Source organism: Elaeis guineensis, chromosome 7, assembly GCF_000442705.2.
Source record: "Elaeis guineensis isolate ETL-2024a chromosome 7, EG11, whole genome shotgun sequence".
NCBI classification, from domain to species: Eukaryota; Viridiplantae; Streptophyta; class Magnoliopsida; order Arecales; family Arecaceae; genus Elaeis; species Elaeis guineensis.
The window spans coordinates 94798416-94825174 of NC_025999.2; the positions used below are offsets into that span (position 1 = coordinate 94798416).

The 26759-nt window shown below is 35.9% G+C and overlaps 2 protein-coding genes across 2 annotated transcripts; both read left to right on the forward strand.

Moving 5' to 3' along the window:
* The first annotated feature begins 8821 nt into the window (after nucleotides 1–8821).
* Nucleotides 8822–17129, forward strand: LOC105048346 (E3 ubiquitin-protein ligase SINAT5). Its single transcript, XM_010927638.4, has 3 exons — nucleotides 8822–9246; nucleotides 15728–16114; nucleotides 16401–17129. Exons 1-3 carry the CDS (start codon nucleotides 9001–9003, stop codon nucleotides 16761–16763), a joined length of 996 nt encoding a protein of 331 aa, XP_010925940.1. The 5' UTR covers nucleotides 8822–9000; the 3' UTR covers nucleotides 16764–17129.
* A 943-nt stretch (nucleotides 17130–18072) lies between these two features.
* On the forward strand, nucleotides 18073–23272 carry LOC105048345 (uncharacterized protein At4g37920). The gene is made up of 6 exons (XM_010927637.2): nucleotides 18073–18311; nucleotides 20045–20454; nucleotides 20764–20932; nucleotides 21955–22199; nucleotides 22495–22682; nucleotides 22890–23272. Exons 1-6 carry the CDS (start codon nucleotides 18146–18148, stop codon nucleotides 23047–23049), a joined length of 1338 nt encoding a protein of 445 aa, XP_010925939.1. The 5' UTR covers nucleotides 18073–18145; the 3' UTR covers nucleotides 23050–23272.
* Nucleotides 23273–26759: the final 3487 nt, after the last annotated feature.

The following is a 26759-nucleotide window of genomic DNA, read 5'->3' on the forward strand; positions in this document are numbered from 1 at the left end:
CTGTGGGGTTCTGATCTATCTTCTCTTCCTACTAGTTGCAATGCTATATGGCTCTTGTTGCTGTTGCTCAGGTGCATCCTCTTTTTGATCAGGATCCTGCACCTCATTCTCTGGATTACTGGACTGAACTGCTGAAGTATCAACCTCAAGCTTCACCTGTTCTTTGACACCGTGATCTGATTCTGACTTCTCCCTCTGACTATCCAATAAAGCAGACTCATTAAATGTCACATCCCTACTGATTATTAACCCTGGAGACTTTGGATCATTGCACCACAACCTGTAGTCTTTCACTCCAGATGCATACCCTAGAGATATGCACTTCTTTGCCCTCGGCTCAAGCTTACCATCCCTCACATGAGTAATAAGCAGGACAACCAAATACTTTCAACTGAGAGTAATCAGCAGGTGATCCAGACCAGATCTCAAAAGGAGTTTTACACTCAATAGCTATAGATGGAGATCGATTTACCAAGAAATAGGCTGTATTAATTGTTTTAGCCTAGAAATCCTTTTCCAAACCTGCATGCGAGAGCATGCTTCGTGCTTTGTCACAAAGCATTCTGTTAATACATTCTGTAATACTATTCTAGTGTGGTGTCCCAGTACAAGTGCGGTGTCTCACTATACCTTCATCATTATAGAAAGCATCGAACTTATGATTACAAAATTCCAACCCATTATCAGTTCTAAGACGCTTGACCTTCTTTTTTGTCTGCTTCTCAATCATCATCTTCCACTTCACAAAAGTTGAAAATGCCTCATCTTTTGCTTTCAGAAAATACACTCAAACCATCCGAAAGTAATCATCAATCAAAGTCATGAAGTACCTGGCACCGTTCTTGGAAGGAATTCTATTAGAACCCCATAGATCCGAATGGATGTAATCCACCGTACCTCTAGTCTTGTGCACTATCTTTTTGTTGAACTTCATCCTGATTTGTTTGCTAAATACACAGTATTCACAAAAATCTATAGATTTTGTTTTCTGTCCGTCCAACAAATCGCACTTGCTCAATACAGATAATCCCTTCTCACTCATATGACCAAGATGCAAATGCCACAGCTGAGTTTGATTCTGATTACTGCTCCCAGATGCTACTGTAGCTTTCTTTGAAATTATACTTTTTTGAAGAATATACAATCCTGAAACCAAACTACCTTTCATAAGTATCATAGAGCCCTTGCACACTTTGAGAATTTCAATCCTTGCATGGTATTTGTATCCATGAGAGTTTAGCATTCTGAGAAAAATCAGATTCCTCTTCAGTCCTGGAACATACCAACATTTCATAGTTTTGACAATCCCATCAAATATCCTCAATCTGATGTTACCTACACCCTCCATAGATAATGTACGATCATTCCCCAAAAATACCTTACCACTCATCTATTTGTAAGTGACAAACCAATTTCTATGTGGGCACATGTGATAAGTAGCACCAGTATCAAGAACCTAAGAACTCTGTCTATGATCTGAACTCACAGATAAAATTTTTTCAGCACTATTACTGTCATCAAAATTATTAAACCTGTCAACAATATTCGCAGAACTCTCTAGTGGTTTCTCCCTTTTATTTTTCAACTTGAAACAATCTCTTCAGTAGTGTCCTTGCTGTTAGCCTTTTTTATTCTAGATTTTGATCAAGCTTTAGATTTCTTTTTGCTTGAAGAACCCTCCATTGACTGTGTTCTTCCCCTGCTCACCAAACTTTCTCCCTCAGACCTGTCTCTATTATCTGAAAAATTCTTTTTCAACTCCTTCAATTTTAGTGAATTACCAACATTATCTAGTGAAATACTATCTTTTCCATACAACAGAGTATCAACAAAAGTCTCATATGAGGGTGGCAACGAACATAACACAATCAAAGCTTGATCTTCACTATCAATATCAATATCTATATTCTTCAGATCTATAATGATTGAATTAAATTCATCCAGATATTCTTTAATGAATGTACTTTCGTTCATTCTGAGATTGTACAATTTTTTCTTCAGATAGAGACGATTTGATGAAATACAGCTCCTCCAATTTTTTCTATAGCTCAGATACCAAATTTTCATTAACAATCTCTCTTAAAACATTATCAGTGACACTCATAAAAATCGTATTCAAAGCTCTATCCTTCAGATCAGTCTTGTCCGCCTTCTTCATACCCTCTGAAAAGTTATCCTCGACTGTCTTCCATAAACTTTGTAGAATCAAGGAAGATTTTATTTTAATCTTTCACAAACTGAAACTCGATTCTCTATTAAACTTCTCCATCTCATACTTTATTGAAGACGACGCCATCTGTGAATCTTAAATTGCATGTACACAATGCTCTGATAAAGTTTGTTATAATATGCACAAAATAAGCCACATACAAACTCGCACAATCACACAGAATAGAGAAGAGATGAAAAATGGACACATAATTTATATGGTTCGACTGTAAAGCCTATGTCCATGGGCAAGACATGAGAAAATTTTTTTTACTATGATAAAAAGAGAGAGATACAATCACTCAAAACTCTCCAAATCCTAGCCCCAATATGATTTTCCAAATCTTTTACAAAACTACCAATATTGACAGAAAATATAATATTTATACTGGTCCGTATCCATGCCCTCTACTACTACCACAGACCTCACAAAATATTCTATTCGGATCGCAATGTGGATTTTTCAAGTCGAGTCATAATACGGACCCATGAAAATATCTAAAATTCAAGCCATATTATCAAACTTCCACACTATTCTTAATTGAGCTATTTTGTACTGTCAAGTATCTATTTGAAAGAATAATGCAAACAAAATTTCTAATCAAGTATTACCTTGCAATAGTGAATAGCGATCTTAAATATCCAAAATTGATTTTACAATATAAGTTGTTCACTTTGATTTATTCATTTGCGACTCCCCTCATGTTTCACATGTTAGTATGGTACGTAGAGATAGATCTTTGTATGTCTTTCTTTAAAAGCATGAAATTGTTTTGGATATCAACTATTTTTATTTAAAGAAAAAAGGAAAGTGACAAAGTTGAAGGTTCGTTCTAGCTTTAATAATATTCACATGCATCCGTTGCATACAAAAATGATTTAATTGCTAAACGCTTCCATGGGGTTATATGCAAAAAAACATTGTACTGAGTATGATTTTCTGCAATTCACAAGTCAAACATCCATGGTAGTTTTAAATTTTTCTTCCTTTCTTTTTTGTTTCCCCAATTATGTTAAACGTGGACCACAGTGCGATTGTAGCTAGAACTTGCTCTTTGCTAGTTTATGCGAGCATGTACCATGAAATTAAGAGATTGACGGTTGATTTCTTTTTTTTTTTAATAAATAAATATGGGTCTCTCTTTGTTCTTGGAAGTCATGCATTGACCTCCAATTATTCATTATTTATAATAATTATCATTTGAATTTGTTAACACAGTAAATTTTATACTTGAATCTCCCATCAGCTCTTGATATTGTGCTTTTTCTTTTTTTTTTTGGTAATTAAAAAGTAATTAATGTATGGCATCTTTCATGAGATACACTGGATTTGCTCTCCTTTAATTACAATGAATTGTATTAAATTTATTTGTACTCTTAAGGGCTTGGTCACATGAGGCTGAAAATTTTATTACATTTATGAGCTCGACGGGTACAACTAGCAAAATCATAGGACTATAAATTAGGTTGGACGATTCATAAATACCTAAAAATAGTTTTAGAGTAGGCCAACCCAAATCACATAGGGGGTAAAAAAAAAAAAATCTGTTGAGGTTTCAATTGATTTCCTCGAAATACTGGTTTTTTGGATCTTGGATTTCTTATGAAGCCTACACACTGATCATCCATTTGGCATAAAATTTGTAATCAAGGGAAAAATATACAATATCAAATTGCATCGTTGGTGGGCAATGAGCATTCGATTAATGTATGATCTCATCCTTGGATTACTAATATCCCTTTAAGCCATTGGACTTCATTTACAGATGCTTCAGTTGATCTTGCTCAGTTCACTGTTGCTAATTTTATTACATTAGATGGCAGTTGGGATTCTGATAAATTGGCTCGGGGATTTTATGCTGATACGACGATCCTAATTTTATCATTGCCCCAAGTGCAAGGATAATGGTCTGATCAACTCTGGTTGTCTTAGGTCAGACCGTAGTTTATTGCAAATGTGGATGTGGCTCCCGTTCTTCCCGGGGTGGGTATATTAATTCTTTTTATAGCTTTTCATGAATTTAGAGGCCGGCAGTATCTACGAAGGTCCGATAATATTTTTGTTGGAAACTTCAATGGCAGACTCCCCTCTTGATTAATAGGGGAATACTGATTTATGGTTGTTTAGAAGACTCCCCACATGCTATTGTGTTTCGTATTTTTGTTGTTAGTTATTGGACCCTCTTGGCACAAGAGGTAATTGATCTCAAATCAAATTCCTTGGTAGTATCACTGGACTTCCTATTTAATGACTTGGTAGTAGGGGTGAAAATGATATAGATAATATCTATCCAGATACATTTTCGTATCCGAATCAATTTAAGTATAAATAAAAATTTAAAGATTCGACTAATATCTGTATCTATATCCACATCCATAAAAAAATATATATATATATAAATATAGATAGACAACTATCCGATCTGTATCTAAATATCCGAATTTATATGTAATCCTATATAATTTTATACAATATTTATTAATTTTTTTAAAAAATATACAATCATATAAATATCTTATTAACTTGATTTATCATCTATTTAGTAATATCTTTAATTTTATAAGTATAAAATTTAATTATTTATATTATATCTATTATTTTATCCATACTTTCAGTATCCGAATTATATCCATATTTGTTTAAAATAAATATGAATATGAATTTTTGTATCTGAATAATATCTGTATCCATATTTGTGTTCATCAGACAAAATAAATATGAATATGAATATGCTGATATCTGATCCGTATTCGATCCGATTTCAGCCCTACTTGGTAGGGAAGGAGATGCGAGTAGTGATTATTTACATGCTTTGCTTTATTTGGAATGCCCGATACAAATGACTTTTGTTAGCATAAACACAACCTAACAATAGGTTTGCTGCACCTAGCTCCCGCGCGTGAGGTCAGATGGATGAGATGATGGAGTAGTTTGAAAAGTTGCCTGAGCTTCGACTCGAGAACCTACGAAAAAGGTCATATCAGAGTATTTTTCAGCAAGGATCCTTCGACGTTTAAGTCAGAAAATAAAGAATAACGAAAAGAAGAGAATGAGAGTCAAGAGCTTACCTTAAAGATCCCCGCACCCCTCTATTTATAGAGGGGGAGTTAGAGTCGTACATGCATTGGAGTTTTGTCAAATTTTGGTTATTGTGCATAGATTAGGCTGGCGAGAGTTTTTTCCTTTCGGAGCATAATTCGATCGCGAAGATATTTTTTCTTATCTGGTTATTTCGAATTTGGAAGAGGGGCGGAATCTGTCAACGAAGATAATTGCACACCATAGTTGGAGGTCAGCTTGGGCCGGCCTGAGGGTACCATAATTTTGGCCGAGGTGCTTACCTCAGATAGGTCTGAGGTCCAACCTGTCGTTCCCTAACTCATTCCGGTTAAGACATACCTCTGATGCCCTTAGGTTGACTAGAGATAGTCTACGTGCTTGCCGAACTTCGGTCGTCAATGTCTTTGCTCGATGTCAAGGATCCAATTGGCCGAGACCGAAGTAAAAGTCTATAATAAATTTTGGGTGGAGGTCGGCTTGGGACTGTTGTGGTTCTAATAATGTGGAGGGCATCAATAGTTTCACATCAGTTGTGAGTCAAGAGGGACTCGCATTTATAAAGAGAAAAAAATTTTTCTCACATGAGACGCCTTTTAAAGGAAAAAATCATGAGGCCCATGGGCCGGCGCAGATAATACCTCATGTAATGGGTCGAGCCTTTGTCCGCAACAATGGCACGCTAGGAAGGAGTTGAAGTCCGTCTCGATTCTCTAGGATCGAGATCTGTCTCGACTGACTGTGGAGCTCCTTGGACTATACACATCGGAGTCCTCCTTAACTAAGGGGGCTATGTTGTAGTTCTAATAATGTGGAGGGCACCAATCCCACATTGGTTGTGAGTCAAGGGGGATTCGTGTTAATAAGGAGAAAAAAATCTTTCTCACGTGAGGTGCTTTTTAAAAGACAAAATTGTGAGATCCATGGACCAGAGTGGACAATACCTCATGTGATAGGTCGAGCTTTTGTCCACAATAGAGACGATCTGAAAGTAGCTCATCCAAAGCTGAGGTGAGAATTTTGTTGGAGCTATCGTGAGGACTTCGATCAAAATCGAGGTCCAAACTGCCATCTATTGCCTGCGGTGGATTTGTTTCAACTTTAGGACGTATGCCGCATTCATAAGTCGGCTCTAAAATGCTTTTTGTAATTGCTGAGGTTTGGTCCACAACTATCTTGGCTGCTGCCAGGAAGATCTAGCCGAGATCGAGGTGAGGATCTACAGTAGATCTGGTTAGGTTTCATGAGTTGGCACTTGGTCAGAGGCCGAGGATACCTCTAAGCTGTTGAATCAGCAGTTGCTGACTTCAAACCTTGCTTCTTGAGTACCCTTTCCCTTTAGAAGTATGAAACACCAGTGGGCTTCTTTAATAGAAATCATAAAGGAGATATATTTCGAGTTGGTGGGATGGTCGAACCGCCATGCAGTACCTTATGTTGAGTTAGTGGGAAGTGCTTGGGCCCTTGTGCTCTAACATTTTAATCCTTGGGAAGTTTAATTGCTGGGTAACTCAATAATTGTGGTGGCATGGATTAATTCTAATGCACCTCGCAGGTTGGTCGCTCTACTAATTTTAAGATGTTGCATATTGGAAAATCAAGCTGCAGATTAGGCAACTACACATGCATTACATGGGGATTTCTTTCTTGGTGAAGCAGAACAGAGCCATCTGGATCTTGCTCTGCCGATGCTCTCAATATCATCTTTATTCGATATGCCTAACCTTTTTACATTAGTTTTTTCTCTCCTGTAGGTGCTTCAACAGGCTTGTACAGGAGAGCTGCAAGGCATCTTTTCTGGGTCCACATATTGCTGGGGTAGTTGTTTGGGCTGCCTTCCTTACTGTTGTTTCAATTGTCTTTCGAGATTAGACACTTCCAACCAACTTAGTTATGGTTGCTTTCATATGAATGGGTTGAATATGTGCATTAACTTTGCACAGGCTCTACCTATTCCTTTATCTGCTGCTGGACCCTCTGCTGATGGTATCTTTGGACTTGGTTGATGCCTAAGGATATGGTACACTTACCGTTGGAATCCACCATCTACTGTTTATCAAGGGTCTTCCATGGAGGTGTTGTTAGAGGTTCTAATCAGCTGCAAATTCGGGAGCCTGATGATCTGTGAACTCTTTTTGATGGTTCTACTCATCTCTGGCTGACCTGTAACAGTAGTTTCTTGTCTAGATCTCCCTTTCGGTTGTTTGGTCTTTTCGGGATACGTGCAATGTCGATATTTTGTCACAGTTCTTTGCACTAATGTAAATTTCAGTCTCTCTTTACCAAAACAAACAGGAAAGTTGTCTCCAAGCCAAGCAAACGATTCCCCGACAGCGGTGCAAACCGCCCTGCACCAAATCTAATCGTCCCATCACTCTAGATCTTCCCTATGCCGCCGCATTATGATCATTCTAACGGCTATTATAATAGCACCAAAAATAACTTTAAATTTAAAAATAGATTATTTTATTTATAAATGTGAAATATTATTTATTATTTTCTTTATATCTATACCTATTAAATAGGTAGAAGAGAGAAAATTTTAATTTTTTAAAATTTATAAAAATTAAAAATTATAAAAAAATCAAGCATACCATATCATGAATTTCAGTCTAGTTGGACACTCCTTAATAGGTTGTTTTCTATTATTTTTTTTGTTAAAATATGTATCCCTTAATTTGATTCATTAAATCAAAATGAAAAAATCATGACCATCAAACTTTGACTTGAAGGGTTTTAATAAAATCAAATTTAGATCAGATTCGATTTATTATTTTAACTAGGCCCAAGCATTAACATGCTTAACAAAACTTTCTCCTTTCCCAATATGAATGGAGAAAAGAAGATGCCTTTTAGATGAGTTCTCCTCTATGCTGAATATTGATGGAAGCTACATTAAATAAGTCTATTTTCGATCCAAAATTTTTCAACAATCTTTCAATTGCCTGCATGATAGCCACTTCTTGGATGAGCTTAATCCAACCTTTCTCTCCTCCTATCTTACAGCAAGATATTCTATAGATCATGTTACAATTGGATTGACCTCTATCACTTTCTCTCTTTGACATATTTGAGAATAACAACTTTACTCATTGCTTTCAGAATGCATTGCTGATGAAATATCCACACATTAACATATTCTTTTATAGCATAACTTGATGTTTATAATTTTCTTATCTTCGTGTGTATCGTGCAAATATTATTTTTATTTTATTATAAATTATTATAATAATTTTTATTTTAGTAATTATTTTACTATTAGATTTAAAAAATTATATTTTGAGATAAATAATAGTTTTTATAACTGTTACGGTTTTGGTGAAAGGTCACTGTAAAGGAATAATGCATTATTTAAAATCTTGGCTTGTTCTCTCCTCTGTTTCACTGTTTCCGTACTATCCTTCTTTACCCTCAAATTACAAAAAAAAAAAGAGTCACAACAAAATACGAATAATGAGGTCTATTTTTTGTCAGATTCGTTCAATTTAGTTCTGGTTTCCCGTCTCTTCTTTATATTTTTGGCTCCAATATATATATATATATCGACGGCGATCAGCGTGTTCCTGGTTACGTGGTCACAAGCGAAGCCCCAAGGGAAAGCTCCTCCATTGGCGGTTCTCGTCTCTGTCTCCCTCTCCGTTCCGTTCCTTCACGTCCCGTCCCAATCCGTTTCTTTCCCCCTTTCTGGAGAGAAGAGAGAGAGAGAGAGGGGAGAGGGGGGAGGATCGAAGGGGATGATGGAATTGGACAACATCGAGTGCATCTCGTCGTCGGACGGGATGGACGACGACGAGGGTACCGCCCACCATCTTCCCCACCCCTTCTTGAAGCCCCACCATGTCGGCAGCGGAAACGGCGGCTGCGGCGGCGTAGTGGGAATCGGGGGCATCCCAGCGCAGGTCATCTCGCCGGCGACCAGCGTGCACGAGCTGCTCGAGTGCCCCGTCTGCACCAATTCCATGTACCCCCCGATCCACCAGGTGGGTTCCCACTTCTTGATTTTTGTGTCCCTCCCTGATTGTGAGGGGAAGTTTTGATTCCTTCGCTTTCTTATCCGAGCGGGACGGAATTGTTTAGCGATCTCACGATCCGATCTTTTCCACCTTTATTGGATGCCGAAGGGATATGTCTTCTTTTCGGATGCTCATTGAGTTGTTCCGGAGGTGGATGTGGAAATGTTCAGTGATCTTGAAGGGCATTTAGCTGTCTGTTGATTTCTACAAAGGTGTGATGAGATTGGAGCACTGAGTGCCTTTTGGGCCTCAGGATTTTCTTTTGAATTTTGATTTTTTTCCCCTTCTCCTTTTATAAGTTGCCCGTTTCTTTTCTATATGGCATTTGATTTACTCTCTATTTTTCTTTCTTTCTTTTGGTTTGAATATAGGTTAGAAGTTCGATTGATCTTACGTTTCCGTTTCTTTTTCTTTTTGTAATGGTGTGGAGCTCTTGATTTTGGTAGTTTGGGCATGCGGATTGGAAGCTATGTGGATATTTTTCATCTAATTTTATTGCTTGAGGCGATAATTTGAATCTATATAATTCACGTTTTTCTTCTCCCTTTGGTCCGTTCTTTAGATTTCTGGGTCTATTTTTTCAGCCTAGAGTTTGTTTGAGGGAACATGCCAAATAGCTCATCTGTTTAAAAGGGATATCACACTGGGTCATCTTTCTGTTGAACAAATTAAATCCAATCATCATGTACTGCATGACAGCTTCTTGTTGTTAACAGTTGGGTATTCATGGTTTTTTTCCTGCTATGAAATTGGATCGAAAAATGCTTTATAAAAGTTTGGTAATTGCAATAAATGTCGAGGAAATTTGCTTCTAAGTACAAGATTTCTTGCCGTGATACATTTTCCCCGGGTATTTAGGATCTGAACTAATTTGCTTTTCTTTTCGTTTGCCTCCTGTAGTTTTATGTTATGGCTTTTGTTTTAAAGGATTTTTCTTAATTTTTTTAAAGTTAGGAGCTTCCTTATCTGATTATTAATTTTCAAAAAATAATTGAGTTTGGTGTTTCTTTGAATAATGCTTCTTTTATTTGCTTTGTATATTTCTTGTGGCAGTTCTTAATGCATGGTTGCTGGTCTAGTCATCACCTTTAGTGGCGATTAATGTAGATGTCTTATGCTTGCCTTGATGATCTCTCCATCTTTAAACATGTATAATGCACTGGGAGAATTTGTTCTTTAATTTCTTAATTTCATAGTTAGATTTGAAACTGTTTGAATATCATTGATTGTAAAACCTTGGAACAGTATACTTCATTTACTTATTTTTTGAATCGTGTTTATAGTTAGAATACATATCTTTATTTGCTACTTGTCGTTCTAGGTTTTGACACCTGCATTTTCAAAGGTTTCTAAAATTTTTGCTAGAAAAATGCAGTGGTACATGAATTTGAGGTAACAGCTTTTCAAATGCTATGGTAATTTTGGTTGGGGAATCTTATGGACAGCAAGCCTAAGGAGTTCAATTTTATTACTTGAGCTCCTGCATTATAAAACTAAATATGGGGTTTGATTCATTTGGGTTGATGGGAGTATGCTGAGATTTGCTTTGCACTGGGCATTTTCAGGAATACACGAGTACATGAATGCATGCATGTCGGGTTTTATTTCAGTGAGGCTGTTTGGCTTATACATAGTATTCAAAGATGAATGCATTTCTTTGTATCAAACCTTTCCTTCTTCCCTCTTTTTCAAGGGTTCTTTTATGCATGGGGTAAACTTGGAAGTTTGCTCAGTTGAATGAGCTTGAGCTTGAAGTGCCCACCGAATCTAGTGGGTTGATATTAGTTGCTGGGTTGGTCATAACATATTCTCAAACTTTAATCAATCATGCAGTGACCCTTAGTTTACCCTATGTTGATGAGATAAGGCTTCTTGGTCTAGTTGTCAAAATTTCTATGGATAACATTTCTAAATTTGGGGATGCCCACAGGCTGATATGTGAGATTGGTTTTATATTGTTTTAGGCTGGATTGCTTCTGGGGCCTATTGAAATTTGAGATCTGCTTGGCCTGGATCTGGCTTATCGATGTTCCTAATTATGAAGGATATGATTTGTTACTAATGTTGCAAGTTTTTTTGACTTTATCATGCCTTTAGCTGGTATATGCATGTTTAATTGTACAAAACATATGCCAACCAAAGAATGTCATACCACCATGAACAGACTTATGGTCAACAAAACAACTGATTTCAGTTTGCTTTATATCTTCAGAAAATATTGAATTATGAATACCTCAGATGTTGTCACTATCTTGTTACAAAATGACAGGTATAACCACCAGAAAACTATAAATCATATGCAACAATCTCAACATAACTGAAGATAAGATACAAACGCTAAGCAATAGCTTAAACAAATAAAACATGTGCTTTTGCGTGTATACCCCAATAAATATGCCTTATTGCATACTTACCCTTTGAGAATCACTACCTGCATATATACCCAATGCCCCTCCCATCAGATTTTTGACTATGTCAATAAATAAATGTGTTAGGTGTAAAAGGACAATACTATCCTTTTGCACTGATACCCCTATCAAAAATTCAACATTCAATCTATACCATAAAGAGTTATATCTTTGTAATTTTTTTTTTCAAATTATTAATGCAAAACAGTAATCAGGTTATTCTACATTCAAAATAGTTACTGCATACATAATGTAAATGTGCATATTGAGAACTGCCTACCTTGATCATATTCCACTTAGCTCGCTCGCTCTGTGTGTGTGTGTGTGTGTGTGTTTGTGTGTCTATATATATATATATATATATATAACTATTTATTGGCAGACACCTATTATGTAAATTTCTTTATTCAATATCAATTATTTTGCATAAAGGAGAATCTATATGGTGATTAAGTAAAATTCAAATGGTTGAAATGAAAGTCAACCAGTCCACTCTTAGATGAAAATAAAACAACTAAGATCCAAAGAATATATGTAAAAGTAGGTGAGGGAAATTCAAGTTCTTGCTGATCCCTTGAATGTGCCATTCATAAATAGCTTGATTTCTCAAATCAATCAATTCAAGACTAAGCTTGGATTTAGGATTAAGATTATAACTGTCGCCTTACTGAAGTTTGTTGTGCCTCTGGCTCAATATTTTCCTCAAAAAATAATTAAATTGATATAGACTCAAGCTATCCATGGAATTTCAAGGATGACATGCCCTGCACAATCTTTGGTAGATTATACCCCAATGTACAATTCTTCACTTTGCGAAAGGAGACTTGAGTGAAAATTTAAAAAAGGATCTAAGTACTGGTGGCGCAGGACATGCCAGTGAATGGTGGGCATTGCACATACCATGTTCTGCTGTGCCATGCCAACTAAATGCTGACCCAGTGTTGTTGCAATATTGGCCCCGCACATGTGCGCACTGCAATGAATCAGTAACTAAAACCTGGACTTTGAAACGATCTGTTAAGATATAAATATTTCATCATCAAATACAATTTATAGATTCCATTAGATGTTCATTGTGTATTCGTTCTTTTTGTTAACAAGTAGAGGTCAGCCATCAAAAATATCTTTGATAGTTTTATTTTCTTTAAAAAGCTTCTTCAATTTTGAGTTCTTAATCATAGATCTGAAATTCTTTTGAAGAATCTTTGCTAGTGAACAACAAATTCTGAGTTGTACGCTAGCTTCAAAGCTTATATTTGCAAATAGATTGTGCTTGGATTCATCACAACTTTAGAATACAATGGTTCCTAGGTATGATTCCCAAACCCCTCATTTTTCTTTTCCTCACAATCTTGCAAAATTCCTTTTTGCAAGACCTCGGAAACTAAGACGTGGTTTCCTTCCACTACATCCATTTAGGCTTTTACACAGCCTCCCTGAAACATCTTTTATCTACCTTCATATGAGGTTCATCCATCATCATCCAGTAACTAACATCCCAGACTGTGCCTTATTTAACTCATATCTGGTCAATGAGACATAAAATTGAAGGGGCTGGCCACTTCATAAAGCTTAATTTCCCAAATTACATAAAGACTTGAAACTTAATGATCGACAAAAGAATGGAAACTACCACTGTTTCTTGTTTAGATTGAATCTCCATTTCAAGCACAACTAAAAAGGAAGCAGCCAAGCAGGTTATATGTCAGCAATTCGGAGGGATCTGATTTGTTGTACCAGTCACAATCTTGAATATGCTTTCACTAAACTTTATTAATTGTAGAATCTTGCCTTTTTATATAAAAGATTCTCCTTGTCCAAGTCACACGCTTTTGGATTCCAATAAAGCAAGAACGCAATCCTTCACATGGTAGGTCACTATCATGAGGATTTTATCATCAAGAAGCTATCAAAATCTGAATTCATAATACAGGGATATAAAGATAGGAAACTAAAGAGCAGCTTATGGAGCTCTTAAAATTGCAGGTGAAGAGCAAAAACAAATGATCCTTTTTCTTTCTTAGAATTATTAGGTGCAATGCTGGTCCACCCATGCAGACGACAATCATGCAAGAGCACGCATGGAGAAAAGGGAAAGACATGGGGATAGGAAGCAATCCTAATGAACAAACAGTACTAGTTACTCTAACTGACAGCTTGTTTCATAGACATGCTCCTAACAAAATTGACAATGGAGCAAAATCGAATAAACATTCTAATCCTCATTGTGAACTTTAAGATTGAGTTTGAAGGCAAGCCTGAGTCTAATTAGAAAGTTGTGTGATTGCTTTATGCTTATCTGGAACTATGGAAAACTTCATAAGAACAGTTACATTGGTAATGTTGTATGGATTACAATTACTTAATGCGTTCAAGAAAATTTAGGAGCTAATCAGATAGGAGAGTTGACTGAATGAAATCTGTAGGACACCTAGTGAAAATAGGGGCTTGGATTATGATGATTAAAATCATTTTTTTGATGGGTCATAAGAAGTCTCAAAGAGTCAAACCATATCTTCTATTGTAATACAAATGGTGTATGCCGCATGCTGCCTATTGTTGAATCTCATTTTCAACAAGCTCCATTTTATAACAAATATATCCTATTGATGCTTCTCATCCACACAAAAAAAAAAAAAAGAAAAGAAAGAAGAAACAAGAGAATTTTGCTAGCAAAAGATAGAATGGATGCATTATTTCCAATTATAATTTCCTCTTGATTTAAACATGAACATTGAATGTGCCAAAGCTAGTTATTAATATAGTGATATTTAGTTAGTGAGGCAATGAAGGGGCATCATAGCATTTCTCATGTCAAAGATCTGATTTAAACTCTCCCTTATGGATAATCATAGCTCTTTAATTACATATAATATCATGCTAAAGATATTGATGCATGGCTAGTACGGTTACAAAATAAGTTCTGTCTATAAAGAAATTAATGCACATATAGCGTATCTAGGTAAACGTTGTGCATTTATCAGTTTCCAAAAATATCTTGTGGCACCAGCCATAGATACAGTTGAAATCTTTCTGCTTTCTAGAGCTTTGAAGTCATGTTGTCTCATTAAGTTCCTTCCTTGTAACAAACAGTTGAGATCATTTGGTTTCCTAAATGTGCAAAACTGTCATCTTTTTTCTTCTTATTTAAGTCCCTTCTAACTTTCAAAATCACAATTGATCCCATTATTCAAGGCACCTTAGATTTGGAGCATGTGCAAGACACTAGTAAATGGTAGTAGGTGGGTTGGTTATTATGGTATGATTGAAGTTTTTTTTTTTTTTTTTTTTTTGAAAAAAAATATTCTCCATGTGTCTTTCTAGGCACGTAATAGCTCGTATATAATTTCGGAATATGTAAGTTATAGGCATCGTAGCAGTCTGAAAATCTGGATCTGTAATTGGAGGTTTGGGTCCACCAGGTACTTATGTGGGCAAACATTATGATTCTTTGTTAGCATTCTACATGTTGATCATTCTCTATTAGTTTTATGCTTTTGATTGTTCTTTCTTTTTTGAGTTATGCTTTATGACGCCAGAAAATCATTTTTCCATCAGTACGACAAATCGCATTACATCTTATCTTGGTGAACTGCTTGTTCTCATTTATGGCAGAAAATTTTTGATCTTACTGGAACTTGAATTACTGATTATTGAAAACAATCAGACACTTCTGGATCATAGTTTCCTTTATAGAACAATTTAATTATGCAGTAGATCCCTCAATGTGCTTTCTTTCAATTAAATAGTACTATATTGTTCAATTTTAGTTTATCATGAACTATACCTATATTTTTTCATTTTCTTGAGACATATTTAAATTATCATCTGCATCCTCTAGAAGTACATAGCTGTATTGCAAAGTTTCATATTAAGGCAATGCTACTTACAATGCTATGAAGGGGGCCTAGTGAAAATATGAGGTATCTTGGTATTATTTATTGTGGAATTCTGCCATGTCCAGGACAACTGTTGGTGCATCAAAAAAATCTCTCTCGCACATAATCAACTAAGTCTAGCTAGTCAACAATTTTTTGCAGTGCCACAATGGGCATACTTTATGTTCAACCTGTAAGTCAAGGGTGCATAACAGGTGCCCCACTTGCAGACAAGAGCTTGGAGACATCAGGTGTTTAGCATTGGAAAAGGTGGCTGAGTCACTTGAGCTTCCTTGCAAGTATTTCTCACTAGGTTGCCCAGAAATCTTCCCGTACTACAGCAAACTCAAGCATGAAGCCCTGTGCAATTTCAGACCATACAACTGTCCATATGCTGGGTCTGAATGTTCTGTTGCTGGGGATGTTCCTTTCCTGGTTGCACATTTAAGGGATGATCACAAGGTTGACATGCATACTGGCTGCACATTCAATCATCGTTATGTGAAGTCCAATCCTCGAGAGGTTGAAAATGCCACCTGGATGCTAACTGTGAGTATTCTCACATGCTTTCAGTTTGGCTTTGTGCTCTATGTGCTCATGTTTTTATGGGAAAAGTACTCTAGAATGGCTTTTTTTCAATTAATTGTTCATGCAATGTGCTTGTTCGCATGGTATGCTATTGAAGGGAAGCATACCAAGGGAGATATTGTTTTGCAACAAAACCCTAAATCTCTAATACTTTGAAATATAGCATATCATCTGATGTGGCATTCAGAGAAGTTTCCATATTGGTACTTTAACTAAAAATCAATTTCATCTCTTCTAAAATCTCCAGGTGTTCCACTGCTTTGGGCAGTATTTCTGCCTGCACTTTGAGGCCTTTCAGCTTGGGATGGCTCCGGTTTACATGGCATTCCTCCGTTTCATGGGGGATGAGAATGAGGCAAGGAACTACAAGTACAGCCTTGAGGTTGGTGCTAACGGCAGGAAGCTCATATGGGAAGGCACTCCTCGGAGTATCCGTGACAGCCACAGGAAAGTTCGGGACAGTCATGATGGCCTCATAATCCAGAGGAATATGGCACTCTTCTTCTCTGGGGGTGATAGGAAGGAGCTGAAGCTGCGGGTTACTGGCCGAATATGGAAGGAGCAGCCAAACCCTGATGCTGGAGTGTGCATACCCAATCTGTGTAGCTGATAGTTGTGAAGGTGTGCGCAATTTGGGTGTTACTTTAATTGGGTTTGTATTTGCATCTCTTTTGCCTAAGTTGTTGTTTGTTGTCAGCTGACAGTTTGATTGCACCGGTTAAATTAGTGATAGGGCAAGACGTTCTGGGAAAGATCTTAAACAATGCTGATACTGGGACTTTGAGCTCTTGTTAAATTGTTATTAAGTTTTCCCTCTGTAAACTACTGCTTTTGCTTATGTGGAACTTTGGGTCGTCTGAGCTTATCTCTGTATTTAATGGACGCAAAAGATTGGATAAGTCATCTTTTGTAAGAAAGAATATATTTTTCTTATGATTTTTATATAGTGTAGATCAGCACAAAGTTATTTGTATTATGTGGCCCTGTTCTAGGCAAGTTTGTTTGCTTGTAGCGTGGTTCGCTGATATGGTCGCCCATAATTGCAATTTATGGTCGAATTATTGTTGAAACTGTGGGTGTCGACCACCATTTTTGTTTGCTATCGAGTTCCACCTACCGTATCGTGCATGTGGTTGTGAGTTTGCTATCTATATACATATAGAGAGGGATACAGGGGAGGGGGAGACTCTAAATTATATTATTTTTGATCTCTAAGCAGTTGAGAAGTAGATCATATTCAATAATTTAGATCATCGATGTGAGATCCATATCATTCGATCTAAGCCTAACTGAAGCTAAGTGACGGTCTACTCAAGTTATAGATGTATACATATAAATTGTTAAGGTCCTTGGTTATGATGATGTTGAGTTTTTGACAAACAAGGATCTTGCTGCATCATATGGCCAACTACATGCATGATTGTTGGATCTTTTTATGTTGGTTCGTTCCCAATGTTGATAGAATCAGCTGGTTGAAGGTTGTTGGGGCATCACCATGGATGAGGGTCTACTGAGGAACGAGAAGTGTATGCAATATTATTGCCCGGTAGGTAGTATGACCTCAAACATTTCTCCGTTTGATGGATGATAGATTCTTAGAAGATGATAGTTGAACGATTCATCATAAATTTTCTGGCGAACAAAGTACGTGTTGCGGGCATGGTGATGAGTGGAGAAATCCAGAGGAGGAAATCCGAGTCCGGAAGCCCAAGAGGTGCTAAATGGCTAAATTGATTAAGGAAAATTCTTTGATTAAGGAATTTAATGTGGGAGATTGTAATAAACTAACCAACGGTGGCATGCAACAGAACTTTACGGACTCAACTCGGGCCAGCAATAATTGGGCCGAACCCGACCCAACTCGGGCCGGACAGCTCCGGCGATCCAAGAACATGGACCGAATAAAAGGAGCAGGAACGGAAGTGTCCATCATACTCTCGATCATTCGCCGAGCACGTATGCTGTAAACCCTGAAATCCCTAACATCGGGCCATGGAGATCGCTTCTTCTTGTGCTGTGGGACCTTCGATTCCCCTCCGAATACGCTCTCTTCCAACCTGGAGCTCGGTTGCCTCCCGAGAGCCGTCTCTTCCTATCCTTTCTCGGAGAAGATTCTCTGGTAGATGTGGAGCCGTTCTTTTCCGCTCTGAATTCCAAGGTAACTAAGAGTGTAAATGGATACTCGATAGAAGAGCTCTCCTTCAGTCTGCAGAATTCTCATTTTTTTTTCCGTATTACGAAAAATCTTTGCCATTGAATGATTCGCATAAATTCCATCCCTTTTTGAGTTGATGATTTCAATAATCATTCTCTATTGGAAAAATATTTCCATGTACTATTATTATTATTATTTTTTTTTAAAACTTCTTTGCAACCCGGGCTGTATCTTTCCATGGTACATATTTATTGATTGATTGTATTTTCTGTTCCTTTCTACTGCATTTTTTTTTTTTTAATCGGTGGTTTTTTTTTTTCCTTGTATCCGTGGGAGCTTATAGCAACTCGGCTTTTTGGGCTCCTCATTTTTTTGTGAATTCAATTTGTGCGGTAAAAGAAGTGAGATTGCATAGGTTCTTAACAGGGTACTGGAATATATATATATATATATATATATTATAGCAACTCGGCTTTTTGGGCTCCTCATTTTTTTGTGAATTCAATTTGTGCGGTAAAAGAAGTGAGATTGCATAGGTTTTTAACAGGGTACTGGAATATATATATATATATATATATATATATATATATATATATATATATATATATATTATATATATATATATATATATATATATATATACACTCGATTATGATTAGGCTTAACAAATTTACATCTAACTGACTTGGTGCATAGTCACACGTTTGGTAATTGGATAATTAAGCTCGAGAAACGATTCCAAATTCATAAAGAAATACTATGTGTAGGGTCTTTTTGGTATATTTTATGTGTTCATAAGAAGCGTTATAAACAAGTAGTAGAAAGAGAAGTAATGAGCAGTTCATGAAGAATAGGTAATTTGCTTGATTTAATAATTATTCCTGGATTATTTGATTATTCAGGAATAGATTGGAGAATCATTTGACGGAAATTCAAGAACAATTCAAAAATTCTTTTCAAATGATAATTGTACGTAAAAAGATCATAAGGATGTGTGCTGTGGATTTGATGATGCAAGAACTGCTAGGTGGTTTGATGCTGAGAATGATAATTATCTGTAATTCTTTTTTTCAGAAAAAAAAGGAGGGTAATTACCGTTGTAATGGCTTTATATGTATATGTATGTATGTATATGTATATGTTTTTTTTTTTTTTTTTTTTTTGCATGGAACAAGTTATAGTTTCACAATGGATACAAACCTGATATAATTCTAATAAAAGAGAAAAAAAAAATCTGAATTTGAACCTGAATTCATAAAGGAATATAAGTTTTGAACAAAATTGGAACTGAAACCTTTAGTTTGCTAAAGGCTGGCTTCAGGTTAAGCCTTTATAAAAGGACTTCATGCAAGATGATTGCTTTATATTAGTTTTTCTGCTCCCTCTCAACCATATAGAGAGTGCCATGTATAACATATTTTATTTTATATAGAAAAAAATATTTTGTCAACTTCAGGGAGAAATGAATTCATAATACTTGTCATTTGCAATCTGAAATTATATTTGCATGCAGATTTACATGTCTGGTCAGTTATGATAAAATATTTCATTTTTGCCAACTAAGGAAATGCGCATTGTGAAGGGTTCTAAAGTGGAACTTAAACAGTTAGGACGAGGCTTATTGGTTATGATTTTGCTTACCCCAGCCAGAAGCATGTTCTACATAGATTATTTTTCTGGATGAAATTAGTCAGATGTTAATCCAATAATAGATGTGACTGATTCTATGATGCCAGGCCGTTTATTGTATGGTTCATTCCAGTCAAAGTCCTCAGCTCTCAAAGCAGTGGGTGATATGACGATGACGCCAAGTGACTGTACTGAAGACTTGCCATCAAACCCTATACAGTCTAACAATAGGACTGTATATGAACAGTGCCCTGAAGATGATGAGGAAATAGAAGATTGCAAAGCTGACACAGAATACATGGATGACTCTAAAATGGTCAGAGTTTGTGACAAACTAATTGAAGTATTCATGGTCGATAAGCCAACAGCAACTGATTGGAGAAGGTTATTAGCTTTTAGCAAGGAGTGGAGCAATATTCGACCTCATTTTTATAAGCGCTGTCAGGAAAGAGCAGATGCTGAGAGTGATCCAGGGATGAAGCACAAGATTCTTCGACTTGGTAGAAAACTGAAGGAGGTACATCTGACTTCTGCTCTTTGTAGTTTACTCTCTCTTTTGTCTACATTTGTATCTTCTCCTCCCATAACACACATTTAATGGACAATCATCTATCTAATATCTTCTAGACTTTTGAGGTGTTGTAACCAACTTTAGATATCTGCTCGATGCTATAGTGATTCCTAACTGCTTAAAACTGTTTCTGCTAGCTGGTGCAATTTATGAGGAAAAGGCTTAATGGAATTTTCCTTCTTGCATGTCAAGTGGTAGCAGTTTTCGGTTTTTCATGACATTATTTGATCGCTTATTGTCATTCACTTGTTTCAGATAGATGATGACGTGCAAAGACATAATGAACTTCTTGAAGCAATTAAAGAAGCACCATCTGAAATAAATACTATTGTTGCCAGGCGCCGTAAAGATTTCACAAAGGAATTCTTTGTACATCTTCATACTGTAGCACAATCTTATCACGATAGTCCAGCAGAACAAAATGGTACAACTGGATCTATCTTTTTTCTCATCCTATTTGATGTTTTTTTTTTTTTTTTTTGTGTGGTTAAATATATATTTTGTCTATTGGATTGGACATTGTCTACGGATGAGAAAGGACAACAACGATGTACCATATCAGCTTGGGCATTTGATTTGCAGTGTAATGTAAGCTTACCGCTGCTATATGCATCAAAGTATTTTACCAAGTCATCTATTGATAGATGATACATTCTTCTCTTACATGAGCATTAGCCTCTAAGAATGTACTCTGTTTGAAAACATTGTAGCACAACTGGACAACATGAATCCATGCGCTGCAAGACAAACATAAGACCTTTCAAGGGAGTTGATGACCAGACAAACCTGAGGTCATAGTTTTTCAGAGATAGACACTTAGCCATTGAATGTTTTGATTGCACTGCTTATACAAATTGAGGACATCCTATTGATGTATTTATACTCTGTCATCTCACTTGCATATCTTCAGTGATTCAACCTTTGCATTGCGATGCTAGAAATTGGCAAATGTTCGAAATTATATAGGAAAAGAGATTCCAGAATTTATTCTCCATCAGATATAGGACTGAATTATGATTAAGAAACTTTGACTTGCTCTTTTCATCTCTCTTCATATTTTGTAATTGTACATACTTTGATGATAAAGGGTTGTTACAAGAGCTGTCAAACCTAACCTTGTCAATTTATCTTATTGTTGCTGGCGTACTTCAAGATGAACTTTACCTCATTCCCCACATTTTTGTGCATTTATGTGGTGATGCTTGATGAATACCACTACAAAAGATCACTCCCTTTATCCAGAAATGCCAGTGACATACTTCCATTATTGTCTGTTGATTTCATAAATAATCTGGAGGGTTGCTTTCCTGATTGTAATAATTTTTGATTTATAAAGTACGGTTTATGAACTAAAAGATCTCATGAAACTCTCCTGTACTTTCGAAATTTTAGTTCATCTTATTTGGATGGAGCTAATTTGAGATATTTCTGACTTTGTTCCTCTAGATTTAGCAAAACTTGGAAATGTTTGTCTAGCTGCTGTACAAGCGTATGATAATGCATCAGAAAGTATTGAGGCTCTGAATGCTGCCGAGTTGAAGTTACAAGATATTGTCAATTCGCCTACTTTAGATGCTGCATGCAGAAAGATAGATGATTTAGCTGAGAAGAAAGAACTTGATTCTGCTTTGATGTTGATGCTTACCAAAGCTTGGTCAGCTGCCAAAGAATCAAATATGATGAAAGATGAGGTATTATCCTGGTCAAAAGCACAGAAGCAAATCGTAAAATAAGTATTAAAGGCCTAATTATCACTAAATAAATGTAATGGATTGAGATCATTTATTTGTATACAGCATTTTTTTGTTGACAATAGTTTCGATATTAACTCAATTTCTCCAAAATAAGAAGAGAACAAAGCCAAAATGCTCAAGCATGCTTATGCCCATGCATCTATTAGCATTTCCTTTTTTATTTTTATTTTGTTTATATATGTTACTTTTTCTAAGAGCATTTTATTTCTACCTTTTCTTTTACTGTGCGCAGGTAAAGGATGTATTGTATCATTTATACAAGTCTGCAGTGGGTAATCTTCAGAGACTTATGCCAAAGGAAATCAGGATACTAAAATATCTTCTCACAATTGAGGATCCTGAGGAGCAATTGGCTGCACTAAAGGATGCTTTTACACCTGGAGATGAACTTGAAGGAAAGGATGTTGACTGCTTGTACACGTATGCTTTCCTGCACTTGAGATGAATATTTATTTTTATATCTTCATTCCATCTGATGCTATTTGTCCTCCGAAAGTGATGTGTTCTTTGTATGCACAATGCACCAGGCATTGCACACGAAATAGTTATTTTTAGCTACTTCCAGTCCATCTTATACTGTTTATGCTAGAAAGTACTTTTGGTTAAAGATGTGTTCTTTGTATCCAGAACGCCAGAGGCATTGCACACTTGGATAAGGACTGTGGTGGATGCTTACCATTTCAGTAGAGAAGGCACACTCATAAGGGAAGCAAGAGACTTGATGAACCCAAAGGTCATTCAGAAACTGGAGGAGTTAAAGAAGCTAGTCCAGAATAATTTCCTCTAGATTTCACTATTCATGTCCCAAGCTGCATGGTTCTATGCAGAAAATGGATGATCTTGGATAGAAGGCAGCATTTACAAATTTCACTTCCCAAAGTCCTGAAAAAGCACTACTAACTTGGAATTGACTGCTCCAATGTCCCTATTATATCTACTAACGGTCGGATATGTTTGTATTTGCAAAGCTACGAAAGTCACCATGTATGATATCAGAAAAACATTTTACATTTCTGTGCATTCTTTGCCTTTTAGTTCTTTGAAGTAACAAAAAATATATGGCTGCTCTCCTGCTCCTTGTTTTTGTTAAATTAACTACTTATGCCCTCAAGCTGTTTTGCTCTGTCAGAAAAAAGAGAGAGAAAAAAGCAACCCTATAGCCTCAAGCCATAAATTTGTTCACAGGACCATTGCCTTCGATCAATTATTCTTTAGCATTCCATATTTTGCCAGTTGACCGCTTTCGTTTGTGCTTATGGCATTATCTAATAAAGGAGGGATATCATAATGTTGTATTTGACATAATCTGTTATTTGATTCTAAGAACTCATCCTGACTGCATTTTTATAGTAAATTTGAGTCATTGCAAGTTACAACCACATATTTCATTGATTGTTTAATAATGCAGATTCAATCACTAAAGTAGAAATAATATTTATAATAATTAGACAAATTTTTTAGGAGTAGATGTCCAACAGGGTCTACTCGTATCTTGGAAATCCAGCACACCAATATGAGCGAATTCAATCTTGTGGGTGTACTTTGACATCATTACCTTACATTTTGAATTCATTCTTGAAAAATTCGAGTTGCTGGATAATTGAAGGTTGCAGGAATTCCCATCAGATTCAAACGTCACCTGTTTTTCTGATATGTAAACAGGAACTGATTCCTTTGGTTACATATTTAGCAAGGGTTGGCACGAGACTAATGGTTTGGTTATTATTATGTTCAGAGTGTCCTTAGGGACTTAATCTTTTTCAGTTTTTTCCTCATTGTTCTCTGATCTTTTTTTATTCTGACATATATATTTTGGCTTCATTATTCTGCTAGGCTAGTTGCACTCTTTTTAGCTTCTTTGCTGATTTAGTTTTGTATCATCAGTAATTCCTGAATAATGAATTATCATCTTAAATATTTAGCCAAAATAAAAAGTAACACATCTAAATACAACATGTCAAGTATCCCTGTTAATTGCAATGGAAGTAGTATTCCAACGAGCACAAATCTTAAAATGTTCACTTCTATATCAGCTTTGAAATATGTCAGTGCTTCACATGCCAATGTGCACTTTACCGTAGCTCATGCTTGCAAAGAGTAGTATTAGGTTGCTTGTCGGTCCTATTGTAATCATACATAGTTTCTTGACTGGAAATCCCATTTGTTCCATGTACAAAACCTTGCTTCAGTGTTCTGCGCAGCAGATTATGCATGCAAGTTATTCGTTTTTAAACTGTTTATGAGAATATGGTTTAGGATGTACACATCAGGGGATTCACAGTTTTGGTAATATTTTCTTTGAGAAGTCTTAGGACAATGTTAATCACAGAAGTTATCAGTTTATGTTTCCATTTGAATCCATTGATTCACAAATAGTATCACCTTCTGTTTTAGTGGGGACTAGGAAGTCTTGGCCAGAAAATCTTCGGAACAGCTGACCGCCAAGGCTGAGGAGCTTTGTCAAATAACAAATTTATATGTGGCAGAGTTTCTGTGGTGGAATCAAAACGAGTTCCAAGTCCAACTATTGACCTGTTGAACTAAAAATTTATGGATCCATGCATGTGTCTTATTACACTAGTTTGTTTCAGACTCGAGATCTTTGCTCAAATTTACACATCTTAACATGCATAGGCAAAAGGGAGAAAAAATTTTTTCCCCGGGATGTGCTAATTAATTAATTTTTTTTTTTTTTTAAATTGTTGTTTCTCATTTGGCAGACATCTATTCTCCAAGTCTTTAGGAAGGTCCAAAATTCGAACCTTGGCACAGGTTTATTACTCTATATTACTACCGTAATGCCCCACATTGCCACAATTATCTACACTCGATGCCATGTTGCTAACTTGCTATGCTTAATTTTATTTTTTTAAATGCTTGCTACAATAAGCACCGGTACACACATTTTCATAATAACAAGCTGCAAACTGTATTGTGCATATTTCCTTTGGTAAAACTAATGATAAATACATTACAGACCTTGCATTTGTAGAAATGATGAACATGTAGCAGCTGTTTATATTGTTCACAAGAGAGTGGTCTAGAATAATTATGATGGCTGGCCTATTTGGATATACCTGCAGGAATATTCTATAGGAATCGGGTCTATTGGTCGGCACCGCTTGTAGTCTTTCAAAGACCCATCTAAGTTCTAAACCTAAATCCTAGTTTGTAAGTCGATCTGCAAGAATGAAAAGGATCCATGAAGGTCATTTTTTCCTCCATAGAATTAGGGATTGAGGGGTGTTGAGTTGATATGGACCATACTTAAATAGGTTGTCCAATTTATGAATCTGATAGGAAATCCAGTCCAATTTTGTTGGATCTCCCAAGTAGACCCTCAACAAAATTATGTTCTCTATTTGAGTTCCTGAAGCCCTCAGCTCAATTTGTTTGGACTTATAAATTTTATCTGTCATTTCTTTTGTAGTCAAAGATTAAGAATTCTTGAATTATCATGTTGATTGTTTCCTCCTCTCTCTGCAGAGAGAGAGAGAGAGAGAGAGAGAGAGAGGCACGTCGGAGAGCTTGCTAGCGCCTTTTTCCCTCACTGGGTTGATCAACAAAAGGATTGCAAGCTTGATGGCTGTATCAGATAGATGAGCGGATGTGCCATCAATATTGGATTAGCTAGGAATAGAATAATCAAAGAATGATGATAAAATAACATGGGTCTTTTTACCTTGACATTCAAGGACTTTTGCTAGCATTACATCACCCCCATTTAAATGAAGTATTGGATTGGATAGGATATAGGTAGGGCTTCAATCGAAGTACTCTATTGCTATTCTTAAGATTAAATTAGAGTTTTATTGCTTAAGGTTTTTTACGTACATACCCTTCTAATATTATAATTTGCATAAATATCTTATCAAAACCAATATTTGCATATATATACACACTTATAAAACATTTGCTTTCATGTATATCTTTTTTCTCTTTTCTTTTGTATATATACCCACACCAGTTTCTAATTTAAATAACTGAAATACCCTTAGTGGGTAGGTATGTAAAAAAAAATATTTATAAGGATATACATACAAATGACATCTTTATGGGGGTATTCATATAATTTTATATATTTAGAGGAGTTTATATATAAAAATTTTAATTTTATTTTTATCTATTCAATCTGTTTAAATACTTAAATTATTCTTGTACTTGCTTCTTAGTATTGTTTTGTGAAAATATTTCTCAGGAAAAGATAGATTCGATAATTAAATAACAAAGAAAGTTTTGATTTTATTCTACTTTATTTTTTTTATTTATAAGATTATTCTATTTTATTCTTTTTATTTATGATAACCATTATATCTTATCTTATCGAAAATTAGCTTGTAATATTTATTATTATAAGTGCATATAAGAGGGTATATATTAGAATATAGACTGGGATTAGAATCTCTTAAATGCACATGATTGATTGTAATGATCAAGCTCTTTGCTATTGTTGTATTCATGGATGGAAGAATAATATCAATCACCTATTGAAAGACT